This window comes from Saprolegnia parasitica, assembly GCF_000151545.1.
Source record: "Saprolegnia parasitica CBS 223.65 unplaced genomic scaffold supercont2.3, whole genome shotgun sequence".
NCBI lineage: Eukaryota > Oomycota > Saprolegniomycetes > Saprolegniales > Saprolegniaceae > Saprolegnia > Saprolegnia parasitica.
Window position 1 is genome coordinate 1,185,094 of NW_012156397.1, and position 14,619 is coordinate 1,199,712.

Below are 14,619 nucleotides of genomic sequence, written 5' to 3' on the forward strand. Positions count from 1 at the left end.
GCCACCGGCGGGCAGCGCCGCCACGGGACGTACCCCGCGCAGGGGCGCCCCGGCCACGGGTGCCACCGCGTCCTCGGCCGCCATTGCTATCGCCGTACGTCGTCGGCGGCGAGTGGTTGTACTTGGGTTTGGGTTCGTCGTGCTTTTTCTTGGGCTGCTTCTTGCTCACGGTGGCCCAGTCGTCCTGCGTGCTGTTCTCTTCCCAGAGATCGCTCACGGCGAGCGAGATCTTGTCGGCGTCGCCGTTGTTTTGCTTGATGATCTGGACGATGCGGGTGTCGGGCGTGCCCGGCGGGCAGAGCTCGAGGATCGCCGCTACCTACGTCGCCAGGATGAGGTCCAGCGCATGCAGCCGTCGCATCCTACTTCTTTGCTGCTGGGTCGGGCCGCCGACTTGGGCGAGGCCGCAGAGCGCGCTGCGTCCTCGTTGAGCTGCTTCACCTGGAGCCCCTTCTTGAGGAGGTAGTCCCGTCGAGATGCCATCGCGGTCTGTGTTTTTTGTTTGAACCTGTTCCGTGTGCTTCGAAAATATCTGTATTTTAATTCCATTTGCACGCACCACGTGGAAAAACACCTTGAGCTTTGTATGCAATCCACCGCCCGCGCATTATATTTCCGCCAGCTCGGTGTTGGCCACACATTGGCAATAGAAGGGGGAGGTTGGAATTTCGGCCAATCACAAAGCCCACGGCGCCAAGCACAAGATCGCGCTCGCCGACGGGGTCTGAGGAGGCAGCATCGCGCATGGCTGATGCCAAGACGCAGGAAGAAGCTGGGGCTAGAGACACGGCCATGCACGAGGCGTCGTCAAAGCCATGCGCAATGGGATATACAGGCGCATGTGCTATGCGGCCAGCGACGTGGCTAGCCACGCGGCATGGCCATGGCACCTCGGATTGGATCCCAAGCCAAGACCATGATGTCGAGGCCAGCCCTGTGTGCGCAACGAGGCGGGCGGCGGTGGCGAGGCTAGCCATACTGGCCATGACGCAGCGTCGCGAGGCGGATGCTATGCTTACTAGTAATACAGACAGGCTACAACTCGCCGCACTCGGTGATCGTCACGGGCGTCTTGGGCTTGTTCGCAGCGCCGGTCTGAACGCTCTCGATCTTGCGCATCACGAGGAGCGAGGCCGGGTCCAGGAGCTTCCCAAAGACCACGTGCTTGCCGTCGAGCCAGTCGCAGGGCGCACACGTGATGAAGAACTGGCAGCCGTTCGTGTCCACGCCGCTGTTGGCCTACGCACCACACCGTTGATATGCATCAGCGATATGCCAAGCGTACCATTGAGAGCAGACCGGGCTCCGTGTGCTTGTACGCAAAGCTTTCATCGGCAAACTTGTCGCCATAAATACTCATGCGGCCCGTGCCATCGCCCTACGCCAAGCACGAGAAGCATGAGCAGGGCGCGTACTTCTAGCAGTACCTTGAGGAAGTCGCCGCCTTGGATCATAAAGTCGGGAATGACGCGATGAAAATGGCTGCCCTTGTAGCCCGTGGGCATGTCGCCGCGGCGGTACTCGCCCGTGCAGAACTGGCGAAAGTTCTCGACCGTCTTGGGGCACTCGCGCTTGAAGAGCTCCATCTTGATGCGGCCCAAGGGCGCGTTGCCCAGCGCGACGTCGAAGAAGACGACGGGGTTGCCACGCCGGACGGCTTCGCTCAGCGCCGGGTCCATCTTCACTGGAATTGAAGCCAGCACTGTCAAACATGGTTGTTATCGCTTTCAGGAGGTTTTCGTTCGTATCAAAAATCCAGAATATGCATTGTCACAGGCTACAGAGCACAACCACTGCGACGGTCTTTTGCCCGTGGAGCTGCCTAATGACGCACATTGCACGTCATGCGCTTCGAGCGAGATGCGACTACGCTGCACTCTTGGTAGAGCAGAAGCTCCTCTGCGAACCAGTGCCCAGAATATAATTGCAGAACGCCGAGCTTGTCATGGATCACACTAGTTTATCGGTACGGAGATCGTGTTCACACTATTTGTTACTATTTCGGCTTGCGATTTGCGATGACGGCCAAGCCGCTGAGCCCGATCGACATTCCGCTCAAGAACCTTCTAGGTATGCTGGCAGTACCTCGGAGGAACGCGATGCTGTATGGCATCATGCGTCTCTCCAATCCGAGCAGCTCCTGCGGTGCTAACGATATGGTGCTGCGTAGAGGGCCTCATTGACCGCAAGATCGTGTCGCCGCACTGGCAGGACCAGTTGCGCCCAGTGAAAGCTGCGATCGCCGAGGCTCTGGACGCCTTGCCGATCCATGCCAAAGACGTTGTGGCAGGCAAAGGTGCGCTGTGCATCCCACGCCGTCGTTCTTGCTTCACAGCATGCTGGCGATACTAGCGGCAGACGACGTGCTCTACTACGACTGCAAGGCGCTGCTCACGCACTTGGAGGCGTCCGACGAGGCAAAAGCGACCAACTTCTTTGGCCAAGTACGTCGCCCACCGACGCCGTTGTGTCTAACGTTTCTGATCCAGTACACATCGCCGGTTCTCAAGGCGTGGATGGCCATCACCAAGGCGTACGAGGTCCACGCGCTCTTCGCTGCCGAGGCCGCGCGTCGGCTCAACCAGGACGCCACCTTTGAAATGTATCCACGCGATCGACGTCATATGTATTATGCCCTCATCGTATATTGCTTGTGTCTAGTCCAGCGCTGCGAAAAGCCATCGCGCTGCATGAAAAGCACGTCGGCGACAACCACCGCAAGATCGCCGTACGCAAAATACTCGATGAACAATCTGTCTTTCTGTTGACCACTCTTACTATTAATGTGTAGGACTATACCAAAGGTATTCTCGAGTGCAATCGGGCGTTTGCCGCCGCGTGCGCCGACCTCCAGATCCCGGGCTTTGACATCCGCCTCGAGCTCCAAGCTCTCGTGTACGACCTCCCAAGTCTCTTTCGCGGCGTCGCAGGCGTCCTCAACATGCCGACACTGCGCGACGCTGGCGCTTACCATGCGGCGCTGCAAGCCCATTTGCACGCGGCTTCGGCGCCCGCGCTCTCGTCGCTCGACGCCTTCTGGGCCGCGCCCCTCGTCGTGGAACCTACAGGCGTGGCGCCCAGTGCACCGAGCGAGGTCGTCGAGATCCAATGGGACGCAAACACCATCGAGCTCAGCGACGGCGGCATCGATTGGGGCAATGACGACGCTGTCGTCATCGACTGGGACATTTCCTCCGTCAAGACACAGGATGTGCCGAGTCGTAGCAGCGAGCTTGCAACGACCCAAGTCGACCAGCTCTTGCATGGCGAGACCCGCGCCAAGCTCACAAACGACCTCCTGGAGCTTCGCGCGTTCCTCTTGCAAGTACGCGTCCAGCCATTGGGGGATAGGACGAGATTATGGTGATTGTAGCGGCGCATGGAGCTGCAGACGCCCGACGTGGCCTTTGCCAACCAGTTTCAGACAAGCGCCCGTACGGTGTCCAATACGAGCGGTGCTCTCATCGTGCAATGTAGCACTTCTCGCACAGCAAAGCGTCGAGAGCACGAAAGGGTACTTGGCGGCCGTCGACGCAGCCCTCGCCGCACTCCGGGAAAAGCGACTCCAACACGTCTTGCTCATCAAGCTCTCGCCTCGGTGCGGTCGTTCGATACATGTTTTTGATGCTGATGAGATGTGGATGTAGCTACCTCGATCGCCTTGTGGTGACACTCGAGCTGCACATGACCAAGGCCGAGAAGCTCCATGGGGCGATTCGCGCCCTCGAAGACAAGAACAGTGAGCTCACAGACCTTGTTGCAACGAGCCATGCCCAGATCCGAGCGCTCATGACGTCGACCAAGAGCTTGCAAAAGCAGCTCGAAACGTCGCTGCCAGCCCTCTTCAAGGGCCATCCCGTGCACATTTTAGGTGAACTCAACCGCTTTTAACCCACTTTTTCCCTTAAATGCAATAAACAACGAGCAAAACGACGAGCCACCACGCGAGTTGAAGCGGCATGCTGGCGCTGACGATTCGCATGTGAATGTCCGAGGCGCCGACAGAGATTGTGATCGGTGTCGCGCTTGGTGCTGGCTCGGGGCCTCAGTCACGTCGGCCTGTGCCGCTTGCTGGGCCTCGGCTTCTTGGATGAGCTCGTTAAGCTCGTCGTCGCTGGGCAAACCGAGCTCCTTGAGGTAGTCGTCATGGTCCAAGTCAATTTCAACCGGTCGGCGCGACTTCGCCTCGTCGTGCCACGTCGGTATGGTCAAGTCCGAGTCGTCGCTCGTTGCGTTGGTTGCGTTGGAAGTCATCATGGCGGCGCAGCACAGAGACAGGAGTAGCACCAAAAGCACGTCGCGCCACATGCTCAATTGCGTTCTGTGATCAAAGAGTCTCGTAGAAAGCTTAGAGGGACCTATAAACGGGCCACGCGAGAGACGGGCCGGCAGCATACACCTGCAGCAAGACAGTCCATCGACAAAAGCTGGGTCGGCGGGTACAATCGGTATGGTGGACGGGCCATGTCATGGATAACACCCGACGTTGGGACTCGTGCAATGTACCGGTCTACTGGTATCTGCCTCGCGCATGAGGGTGCAGCGCAGTCCCCTTCCACGCAATTTAAGGCTGTCGTCCTTTTCACTTTGCACCTCGACCACGCACGGCCGCATAGCATCCTTGACCACGCTTCACCGCACCCGGGCGTCACTACGCCGTGCACCAGCACAACCAGCTTAGATCTTAGCCACACCAACGCCCGCCTGCGCCATGCAGTTGACCATTGCGCTGGTCGAGGTCACCATGTTGACCACGCTCGAGCGCCAGTATGCTCTCAGTAAGCATCGCGTGACACCGCTTCCCGGCGACCGCGACACACCAGTAGTATACAATACGTGGTAAGCGAGCGCCATGCTTTTGGCCGTCTCCCGGACGACGGCGCATGTGTTGTTCTTGCTACTGCAGCAACAACAAGCGCCTGCCACCAAATTTGATTGCCGAGTACGCCTTCCCGTGCCGTCGATGCCTGCCTCACAGATCTACCCTACCCGCGCTACGACCTCGTCTCCAGCAACAAATGCGACCTCGAGCGCAATCTTAACAAGAGATTTCCCCAGCTCTGCATCAAGACGTTGGTAAGCGGCTCCAGTGCGGTGGCGCAAGCCAATCGACTACTCGCACAATGCTGCAACAGGCACCAATGATAGACTATCAACGAACGATCTAATTACGTGCGAACGACACGGACTGAATGAAACACGCATCCTGTTTTGTTACAAGTGGCGACGACAACATGGGCTAATCGGCGAGGGCAAGGTCAAGCCGCTTCCAAGGAAACTCGAGATCGTCGTTCGCAGCAGCTTTGGCGGGCACGGGGGCTGGTGCACGAGCGCTCTCGGCCGCTGGTGGCTGGCGCGGATTCTGCATCGCACTAGGACGGATGGTTGGCGCAGAGCGCGGCGCCGATCCCTTCATTTGCGGTGTGACACGTGGACGTGGCGGTGACGCGGGCACCGTTGTCGGAACGAGCTTTCCGAGCCACGGGCGCGGTGTTGTCGCGTTGGACGTATTGGTGGCATCCATAATCGCATTGGGGGCGGCCATGGGCCCGTTGCTGCTACTCGACGAACTCGGGCCCGACGAGCTTGATCCAGAAGAGCCATCAGACAAGCCAGGGCGGGACTCGGACAAGCTTCCAGACGGGCTCGCACCCGGTGCTTGCATGGCTTCGAAGCGACTCGCTGGCATGAATGACGTAGGAGCCGTCGCCGTCGCCGCGGTTGGCTTGGGAGCAGCATCTGAACTCGATGGACTGCGGGAGCTCATCGCAGCCTCCAAGGCTGGAGGCGCACGTGGCGCCACGGCTGGTGACGGCGAAATGCTTGCCGGCGCGGGCGTTGGACGATCTACACGGATGATCTCGGACGACAGCTTGGTCGTGTTGACGCCCAGGTTGAAGCCAGGAATGTTGGGCAACCCTTGCCCTCGCACGCCGCCGACCAAGAGACCGGTGAGCACAGCGCAGAGAGAGTAATATCGCATCTTGTTGTCGGATCGGGCAGGTTGGTATATGCGAGCATGGACGCCAAGGACGACCTGCCGCCGTTGTCGCCGTAGGCGGGGCAGCCCAGAGACGAGCCATCGTGATCTTGGTTCGATGTATCCTGAATAGTGTTAGTTTACACTATTACCTATTCCCGAACGTTCCGGGTTCCTTGTGGTGGCCTTTCGCAGCGTCCAATTGGCTAAAAAGGTGACCGTCCTGGGTTGCGATTGGGTGGGAAATTCCTACGGGCGCTAAGAACTTGGCGATCTTTCAGCATTCTTGGTTTCAACGGGCGAAGCAGAATATACGATGGCGCAGTCGTCGGCGCCCCGGAACCTGTCGCGGCAGGACTTCAAGCACGCCAAGCGCATCGTCATCAAGATGGGCACGAGCGTTGTGTCATCGAACGGCGAAGCGGCGCTCGGCCGCGTGGCCTCGATCGTCGAGCAAATCTCAATGCTGAAGCGTCAAGGCAAGGAGGTGCTGCTCGTGACCTCGGGCTCGATTGGCGTCGGGCGCAAGAAGCTCCAGAAACAAATCCTCCTCTCGTCATCGCTGCGTATGCACGTGCAAGGCGACAGCAACATGAACCGCATGCTCGAGAAGAAGAAGGGCGCGATGGCGGCCGCGGGCCAAGTCGGCCTCATGTCGCTCTACGAGACGCTCTTCTCGCTCTACGACGTGGCCTGCTCGCAGGTACGACTCGTGTGTACTGCGATCGGGAGCGTCAGTCTCCGGTAGGTGCTCGTGACCGAGTCGGATTTCAAGACCAAGGAGCACCGCGCCAACATTCGCGACACGCTGCTGCATTTGCTGGACCTCGACGTGATCCCGATCGTCAACGAGAACGACGCGGTCAGCGCCGGCGTCTTTCGCGAAGGCCAGTCGGTGTTTACGGACAATGACTCACTCGCCGCCTTGGTCGCGAGCGAGATCCAAGCCAACTTGCTCATTTTGCTCACGGACGTGGACGGACTCTACAACAAGCCGCCGAGCGAACCTAACGCCAAGGTCATTTCGATCTTCGCGCCCGAGCAACCCGGACAGTTTGTCATTGGTATGCATTGGCAACGAAGATGGCGGCTTCTTATTGTCGCATAGGCGAAAAGTCATCGGTGGGCCGCGGCGGCATGGGTGCCAAGATCCAGTCGGCCCAAGGCGCTGTCGACAATGGCGTCAATGCAGTCGTGATTGCAAGCGGCTTCAAGTATGGCGTGCTGGACGCGATCATGAAGGGCGCGAACCTCGGGACGCTCTTTGTGCCGTACCCGGAGCTTCTCCTCGAGCACAAGGCGTCGGCCGAAGACTTGGCGATTGCGGCGCGCGAAGGGAGTCGCGCGCTTCAAGCGCTCTCGTCGTCGGACCGCGCCCAGATTCTGCGGCGCATTGCCACGTCGCTCTTGGAGCACGCCGATGCAATTTTGCACGCCAACCAGCTCGACTTGAACGACGCCAAGAATGTGGACGTGGCCTTGCGCGCGCGCCTCAAGCTCACGAAGCCCAAGCTCGAGACGCTGGCCAAGGGCATTCGCGCGATTGCCGACCAGCCCGAGCCCATTGGCCGCGTGCTCTCGACCATGGAGATTGCGAGCGGCTTGGTCCTCGAGCAGCTCACGTGTCCGATTGGCGTGCTCTTGATTGTGTTTGAGTCGCGCCCCGACTCGCTGCCGCAGATTGCCGCGCTCGCACTCCGCAGCGGCAACGGCTTGCTTCTCAAGGGCGGCAAGGAGGCGAGTCGCAGCAACCACATTTTGCACGCGCTCATTTGCGACGCAATCGAGTTGGAGACCAAGGGCCGCGTGCCCCGGGGCGTGCTCGGGCTCATTGCGACGCGCGACGACGTCACGGAGCTCCTCCAGCTGGACCATGTGATTGATTTGTGCATTCCGCGCGGCTCGAACGCGCTTGTGACGTTTATCAAGAAGCACACGCGGATTCCAGTGCTGGGCCATGCGGAGGGCGTCTGCCACATGTACATTGCGGCCGGCGCCAACATGGACAAGGCGCGGGCACTCGTGCTCGATGCCAAGACGGATTACCCGGCCGCCTGCAATGCGCTCGAGACGCTGCTCATCGATGTGTCGCACGTCGAGTCGGGCGCGGTGCACCCCCTCGTCGAGGCGCTCCACGATGCAGGCGTCAAGGTGTATCTTGGCCCGAACGCGGCTGCACGCAACGTAGTGCCGGGGGCCGAGCCCGCGCCGTCGCTCTCGCACGAGTATGGCAGCTTGGCGCTCACACTCGAAGTCATTTCCACGGGCCTCGACGGTGCGATCGCCCACATCAATGCGCACTCGAGCGGCCACACGGAGACGATTGTGACGGACGATGTGGTAGACGCCGAGCGGTTCCTCAACGGCGTTGACAGCGCGTGCGTGTTTCACAATGCGAGCAACCGGTTTGCGGACGGGTTTCGGTTTGGCCTCGGCGCCGAGGTTGGGATTTCGACGGGGCGCATTCACGCCCGCGGCCCCGTCGGCGTCGAAGGCCTCTTGACGACCAAGTGGAAGCTGCGATCCCAGACAGTGCATACGGTCACGGCGTTTGCCAATGGCCACGCGACGTATACACACAAGCGTCTGAGCAAGTTGTAGATTCCATGTCGTCGCCAATCCCACTTTTGAGCGTTTTTTATATCGGCGTCCCCTAGCCCAAGAGTACAGCAATTCAGAGTCTCAATTGAAGTCAAGTGCTCGAGCCCTAGCCCCATGCATTGATATGACTATGGACCTTGTCGCAAGTTATTGGCAGATCGACTCGACTACTGCCACGTGGTAGACGACAAGCTCCTGGGTTGCTGTGTCGAACGCGACGGACTAGAAAGGCCGGTGCGGTCAGTAGCCGTGTCGAGCCCACACCGGTTTCGACAAGTTGCACCTCATAGCAAACATGCTGAACCTGCTGGGGGAGCGGTGTGGCAAGCTCCACTCGCCTGTTGCAGGAGAAGGGGAGTCGCTGGAGAAAGGTGCGACAGAGGTTGACGGGTGGCTGATAAAGAAAGGGACAGTACCTCCTTCTTATCTCCAAATACAATCCTCCTGATTCCATGGCGGAAGCGACCGGCAATGGTAGTAGCATCAACGCTTGTCGGATCAAAAGTAAGTTCGTACAAAGTAAACCAACGATAAATAAATACTACGCGCAAACAAAACATACGCTAAAAGGTCATCTCTCGGGGCAGTGGCTTCCCAGAGGCATCGACGGCGGGTTCCGACGCCCGCGCGGCCATGATCGAGAGACGCATCTCGTACGTCTCGGGTGGGTGATCCAGGAGGCTTGGGACGCGGAGCGCGACGCCACCGTAGCTCCCGCGGTGCGTCGCGTCGGCGCCAATGGACCCGCGCGAGCTCTCAAATACAAGCGACGACCGCTGCCCAGGCGATGCTTCGACAATCACAGATGCGCGCGGGTGCGTGGCGTCCATGAGCTGCGACGAGCGCTGGGAGCCAAGGAGCGTCGACTCAAGGCGTGTGATCGACGCTTCGATCGCGTCATCGAACGGTGTCAGGATCGGCGGCGACCCCGCCGCGCTCTTTTCAGACATCCTCTTGGACATTCGGTGCTTGGCGTGCAAGCCTAGCATGATGCAGGCGCCAAGCAGCCCGATGGCGGCGATGACGCCGCCGACGACACCGAGGACACCGCCGCCCACATCTTTTGGCTCCATTGGTGGTGGGCTCGCCGTGCTGGGGGCTGGTGGGACCACGCTGTCTTGAGGTTTAAAAATCGGAGCAGGAATCGGGTACGAAGGTAGGGCCATCGTTGGACGTGTTTCGATGGGTGGCATCATGGGCGGCGCCTCCGTGACCGAGTGGGTCGCCTCGGCGACTGCAGTGGTTGCATCAGCCACCGCTGTTGGGGTTGCTGTCCATGGCGTTGGTGCTACTGTTCGCAAGAGTGGCGGCGGTGTGTTTTCGGGTGTGCTCGTTGTTGCGGCTGGCGGTGGCGTCGGCGCTGGTACCGGCACCGTCGATCCCACAACCGTGGTGTTGGGAAAGGTGATCGTCTGGGCGACGGCGGCATGGGCAAGCGGGACGAGCAGGCCCAGTCGCATGTTGCTAGAAGGAGGCAATTGCGAGACTGTTCCTATCACGACTCGGATCGCACCGCTTCAACTTCGTCGCTCCAAGCGTCAGATTTCTCTTTCAATCTTGAACCGTGCGCATCTAGTTAATCACCCATTTCTAATGTCGGAAAACTAACCGCAATTGATCTTTGTAAGATGTATTCCGTTGAAAAAACGCGTTGGGTCCACAAGGTGCTGGGTCGAATACAAACGAACAATGAGATTTGCGAATTTCTCGTTGCCGACGCGCAACGAATAAAAAGCCGCGGGAACCTGGGCCCATGTTTGGATTGACGGGAGGAGGCCATCCCCGATGCCTTTGCCCGTGTCAGAAGAGCTCTGTGCCATGCACTCTCATCCGTCCAACGACATAAGGCGCAGTGAGCTATTATCTATCAGCCGCGACTATCAGCAAGCAGGGCTGTGCCAATGCTGCTTGGAAGCAAAATCGTCCTACTCTTGCGACCGTGCGCACACGTACATAAAGAGTAGCACCGGTTGAGTAACCTCCGTCATTGACACAACCTGCGCAAGCGAGAATTCGGCGCACACCAGACAAGCAAGCATGGAATCCGTCGTGGGTTGCCTCGTCCCAAAAAACAAAAAATGCCCTCGGGCTTGTGCGAGATGGATGACATGCGATGGTCGGCGACAGAGATCTGTGTCCGTCCATGTACGTTGCTGGCCTTGTTGCTGAGAAAACAATGTCATTTGACGCGAGGACACATGACATAAGCATACCTACAGTAGTACTAGCAACTTGCTATAGTACTAGATACGCTTGCCTTGAAGGGCGATGTATCGTGGTGAGAACGCGAGACTGCGTGCAACACCACGCAGTCCATCGCAATGCTACAAACCTTGATTCCTCTGTACAAAGGCAGCGTGCGACCGGTGCTAGGCCAGGTCCAGACACGCTGCGTACATGAACAAGGTGAGCCAAGCCTCGATCATCCGCTTTGTTGCTACGACCATGTAACCTAAGAGAGGCAGTCTAGCCGGCGCGATGGAGAAACATCGACAGTGCTTTTATCATTTCCACATCCTTTACCTTGTAAAACCATGTCAGCAAATTGCTCATTTACGAGATTCTCGGGTCGAGCGCCGTAGTCCGAGTCCAAGGACGGTTGTCGTGGCCGTCCTTGGACCAGGTCGCAGGGAGATGCCGGAAGGTTTCTGTGGCCGATTCGGCTGCTCGCCTCGGCCCGAGGTGCCATCTTATCGTTTGTGACTAGGTAGAGTGATCCAGGTGAAGGCTAGCAGCGCACCTCCCGCCGTCGACGACTGTCATATCGCCATGTCCGCGTGACCTCGGCGTCGGGTACAATTGTACCTGCAAGTGTTGCGTTTGGCGCGCCGCGTATCCGGAAGCACCGCCAAACGTGCGGATACGACAGGTTGGGCCAACGATGAACAAACGATGCCACGCATCAGGCCGGCAAGATTCGCAGCGCGGTCATGACGAGCTGCTACGCCAGGCTGGCGTGGGCGCCCAAGGCTGCCGTCGTGAACCCGCGCGGGATGGAGACGTGGTGAAACCGCTCGACTTGAAATAAGTTATTTCAAGTCGAGCGGTTTCGCCACTTCGTCGACCTTTCTAGTGCCAAAGTACTAGTATGGTCGGGTCATGGGGAAGAGCGAGAAGCGACATGCCAGAGTCTATCAGCGCGATGTCTGCATGGTCCGAACATCGCTTGCAGTCGTATTCTCGAGCGGTGCAATCAGACCCAATCGACTGTAGCACCGGGGCTAAAGTTACGGTCGTGCTGCCGAATAACTGCTCGTGCATCGATAGTCGCTGCGCCAAATTGCCGGTAGGTGCCACCATCTCCCACACGACAACCAGCAAGCATGGCCAAGTCAATTGCTGCTGGCATCTCGGTGGACAGTGGCATCGGACCGGGATCTGCTACCGGGGCACACGCCGGAGTACAGCAGTCGTCGTCGTGTCGCCTGAGACTGGTCGCGTGGGTCGTTTATATCGGCGGCAGCGATAGGCGATGGGTGGTGGTTGCCGCGCAGTTCTACGTCACGCGATGCGCCTGACGCGTCGTCGGGATAACGTGGTGCAACGTACCGGGTGGAGCTAAAAACACGCCCCAGCCTTGTGGGGGTCGTCGAGTATCTTCTTGACCGCGCCCCGCCATCGCATTGATACCGATTCGATCGCTCTGAAAGATCGCGCATGGCGCCGCAGCCGCCGGTGCCTGGCGCCGCCTGGGTACCTCATCGAGGTGAAAGCCACCCAACGCATATCGGTGACACCGCGACCAGCGAAAGCGCCTCCCTGTCTTTGTTGCCCGTGGGCCTCAACAGGTCAAGTCACCTTGTTTAAGGCAATCGTTTCGAGCTTGGCCAATCACATGGCGTATTTCGGTATCTGACGGCTGCAACCCATTGCAGTTATCCCAGCCTCGTGCATGTCGCACCCACTCAATTCGCCGAAATGAGTACGCCCACAAGGCAGCCATTGGCTTGCGGCTCATTTCCACATTCGCCATGGCCCACGCGCCCGAGCCCGTCCGGCCGCTTGCGGTCGCGCTCGTGCTCTGCGTCTTGCTCTCGGACATCCTCTTTGCCGGCCTCATCTTTGGCTGGGCGCCGCTGCTGCTTCTGTTGCAAGAGGAGGACCAGTATGGCGAAGTGTGCACGGCGCGCGACGTCAACGGCCGGTGCGCCGACCAGGACGCGCGCCTCAACATGATGTACGCGATCGCGACCTTTGCGGTCAATGTCATCTCGCTGCCCGTCGGCACGATGCTCGACTTTGTCGGCCCGAAGCGCGCCATCATGGTCGCCGCGTGCCTCGAGATCCCGGGCCTCGTGCTCCTCGGCCTTGCCGACTCCAAGTCGTTTGACGTGTTTGTGCCTGCGTACTTGCTGCTCGCGATGGGCGGCTGCATTACGATGATGGCATCGTACCCCGCGAGCTTTCTCATTTTATCGCACCAAACGACGATCCTCGCGAGCATTAGCTGCCTCTTTGACAGCTCCAGCGCGATTTTCCTCGTGCTCTATTCGATCCACGAGACGATCGGCTGGTCGCGCGACAGCCTCTTCATTGGCTACGGTGTGCTCAGCGTGCTTGTGTACGTGGCGCTCATTGCTCTCTGGCACGTCAACGAAGCGTACCTCCCGACGAGCGAGCCGGTGTTGGAAGAGATCGCGGCCGAGCGCTCGACGGTCGCCTCGCCGCTGCTGGAAAACGCTGGCCACGCGTACGGCAGTGTCGCCGAGACCAAGGAGCTCTTGCCGCGCATCGACGTGCCTGCGTTCGAGCACGAAGCGCTCTGCGACTACCCGCTTTCCAAGCAAGTCCGGACGTTCGAGTTTGCCTTTATCTTGGTCTTTACGAGCCTCCACATTCTGCGCGCCAACTTTTACATTGGCACGACCAACAACTTGCTCGAAAACTACGGCGACGCGGCCCACGGCTACCTCTACACCAAGATTTTCGGCTTCGTCCTCCCGATGGGCTTCCTCTTCGTGCCCGGCATCGACTACTTTGTCGAGAAGAAGGGCCTCCCGATCTCGCTCCATTTCACGACGTGCTTGGGGCTCGCGGCGAACCTCCTCGCCCTCGCCCCGGTCTTGCCGCTGCAGTCGGTCGTCTTCTTCATCTTTACGGGCTTTCGCGCCTTCTTGTATGCGGTCATTGCGGCGTTTGCGGCCAAGATCTTTGGCCTTGCCAACCTCGGCACGATCGTCGGCCTCATCTTCACGTCCGGCTCGCTCGTCGGGCTGCTGCAAATCCCCGCGGTCGCCTACTCGCTCGACATCAACGACTTGGGTCCGATGTACATGGCGTCTGCAGCGCTCGCGCTTGTTCTGGTGCCGCTCACCGAAGTGTACCGCCGCCGCGCCGCCGATCGGGCCCGCCGCCACCTCGTCGCGTCCGAGTCGCCATTCATGGACATGAAGGGCATGCAGTACCGCCGGTCGCCGTGCTTGCCGTCGCCGGCCGCGCGCAGTGGCCGCCGCCAGTCGCATCGCGATGCCGACGTGTAATAGATCCTAGACGCCTCCCTTCTATCACTACACATGTCGTTTGCATTTTGTGTTTCCAAGAAGAGGAATCTGCATCGCATTTCCGCGTCTCCATGGCGTCCTTCCTCCTGCGCGCAAGTGCTGTACATGGATGCAAGGGCCTCCCATGGGCGGCAAAGGGCCGCTTATCACGACTGGTGCTACAACTGTATGATGCTACCTGCAATCGCAGAGTACAATACTGGCTCTACACGCAGGCTCGCCGCGAAAGCACGCGTCGCGATGCCGATCCTCGTGTCGTACAGTTAGTTTGCTACACGGGTGGCGAGACCGTGTCTCACAGAGCCACAGCGCTGTGCAGAGTGTGGAGGCGGCGTGACCTTGTTCCTGGAGGCGGTCGTCATTGCTACTGCCACGCGTTGGTCGATGGAACCTGGACACAGTGCACATGGAATAGTAGAGTCGGTATTGTGTTGATAAGTCTGTCGTGGTCGACGCACCCCTTCGATTGGTGCGCGTCGCCGCCACGGCGTATACATAAGGTGAGAAGGGACGCGCCTTAGAGCTCGGCGGTGCGCG

The 14,619-nt window shown here is 59.3% G+C and overlaps 7 protein-coding genes across 7 annotated transcripts in view; 3 read left to right on the top strand and 4 right to left on the bottom strand.

Annotated features, from left to right (window-relative positions):
* Positions 1-483, bottom strand: part of SPRG_19144 (hypothetical protein) — a gene marked incomplete at both ends in the record, with an annotated part of 2,684 nt that extends 2,201 nt beyond the window's left edge. The window contains 2 exons of the mRNA XM_012339938.1: positions 34-319; positions 367-483. Of these exons, the coding sequence (XP_012195328.1) occupies positions 34-319; positions 367-483 (403 nt within the window). The remainder of the gene's footprint in view (positions 1-33; positions 320-366) is intronic.
* Positions 484-990: 507 nt separating this feature from the next.
* Positions 991-1,703, bottom strand: SPRG_01554 (peptidyl-prolyl cis-trans isomerase H). Its single transcript, XM_012339760.1, has 3 exons — positions 1,428-1,703; positions 1,286-1,378; positions 991-1,239 (listed from the first exon to the last, which is right to left on the bottom strand). The coding sequence occupies exons 1-3, from the start codon at positions 1,677-1,679 to the stop codon at positions 1,036-1,038; spliced, it is 549 nt and encodes a 182-aa protein (XP_012195150.1). The 5' UTR covers positions 1,680-1,703; the 3' UTR covers positions 991-1,035.
* Positions 1,704-2,008: 305 nt separating this feature from the next.
* On the top strand, positions 2,009-3,935 carry SPRG_01555 (hypothetical protein). The gene is made up of 9 exons (XM_012339761.1): positions 2,009-2,070; positions 2,171-2,296; positions 2,353-2,444; positions 2,490-2,602; positions 2,662-2,728; positions 2,792-3,325; positions 3,374-3,434; positions 3,478-3,598; positions 3,648-3,935. Exons 1-9 carry the CDS (start codon positions 2,019-2,021, stop codon positions 3,889-3,891), a joined length of 1,410 nt encoding a protein of 469 aa, XP_012195151.1. The 5' UTR covers positions 2,009-2,018; the 3' UTR covers positions 3,892-3,935.
* Positions 3,936-5,239: 1,304 nt separating this feature from the next.
* SPRG_01556 (hypothetical protein) lies at positions 5,240-5,545 on the bottom strand (the record flags this gene model as incomplete). Its single annotated transcript, XM_012339762.1, has 1 exon — positions 5,240-5,545. The coding sequence occupies one exon, from the start codon at positions 5,543-5,545 to the stop codon at positions 5,240-5,242; it is 306 nt and encodes a 101-aa protein (XP_012195152.1).
* A 723-nt stretch (positions 5,546-6,268) lies between these two features.
* SPRG_01557 (hypothetical protein) lies at positions 6,269-8,636 on the top strand. The gene is made up of 3 exons (XM_012339763.1): positions 6,269-6,683; positions 6,729-7,044; positions 7,089-8,636. The coding sequence occupies exons 1-3, from the start codon at positions 6,297-6,299 to the stop codon at positions 8,579-8,581; spliced, it is 2,196 nt and encodes a 731-aa protein (XP_012195153.1). The 5' UTR covers positions 6,269-6,296; the 3' UTR covers positions 8,582-8,636.
* A 508-nt stretch (positions 8,637-9,144) lies between these two features.
* On the bottom strand, positions 9,145-9,654 carry SPRG_01558 (hypothetical protein; the record flags this gene model as incomplete). Its single annotated transcript, XM_012339764.1, has 2 exons — positions 9,145-9,517; positions 9,542-9,654. 2 exons carry the CDS (start codon positions 9,652-9,654, stop codon positions 9,145-9,147), a joined length of 486 nt encoding a protein of 161 aa, XP_012195154.1.
* Positions 9,655-12,552: 2,898 nt separating this feature from the next.
* SPRG_01559 (hypothetical protein) lies at positions 12,553-14,085 on the top strand (the record flags this gene model as incomplete). The annotated part of the gene is made up of 1 exon (XM_012339765.1): positions 12,553-14,085. One exon carries the CDS (start codon positions 12,553-12,555, stop codon positions 14,059-14,061), a length of 1,509 nt encoding a protein of 502 aa, XP_012195155.1. The 3' UTR covers positions 14,062-14,085.
* Positions 14,086-14,619: the final 534 nt, after the last annotated feature.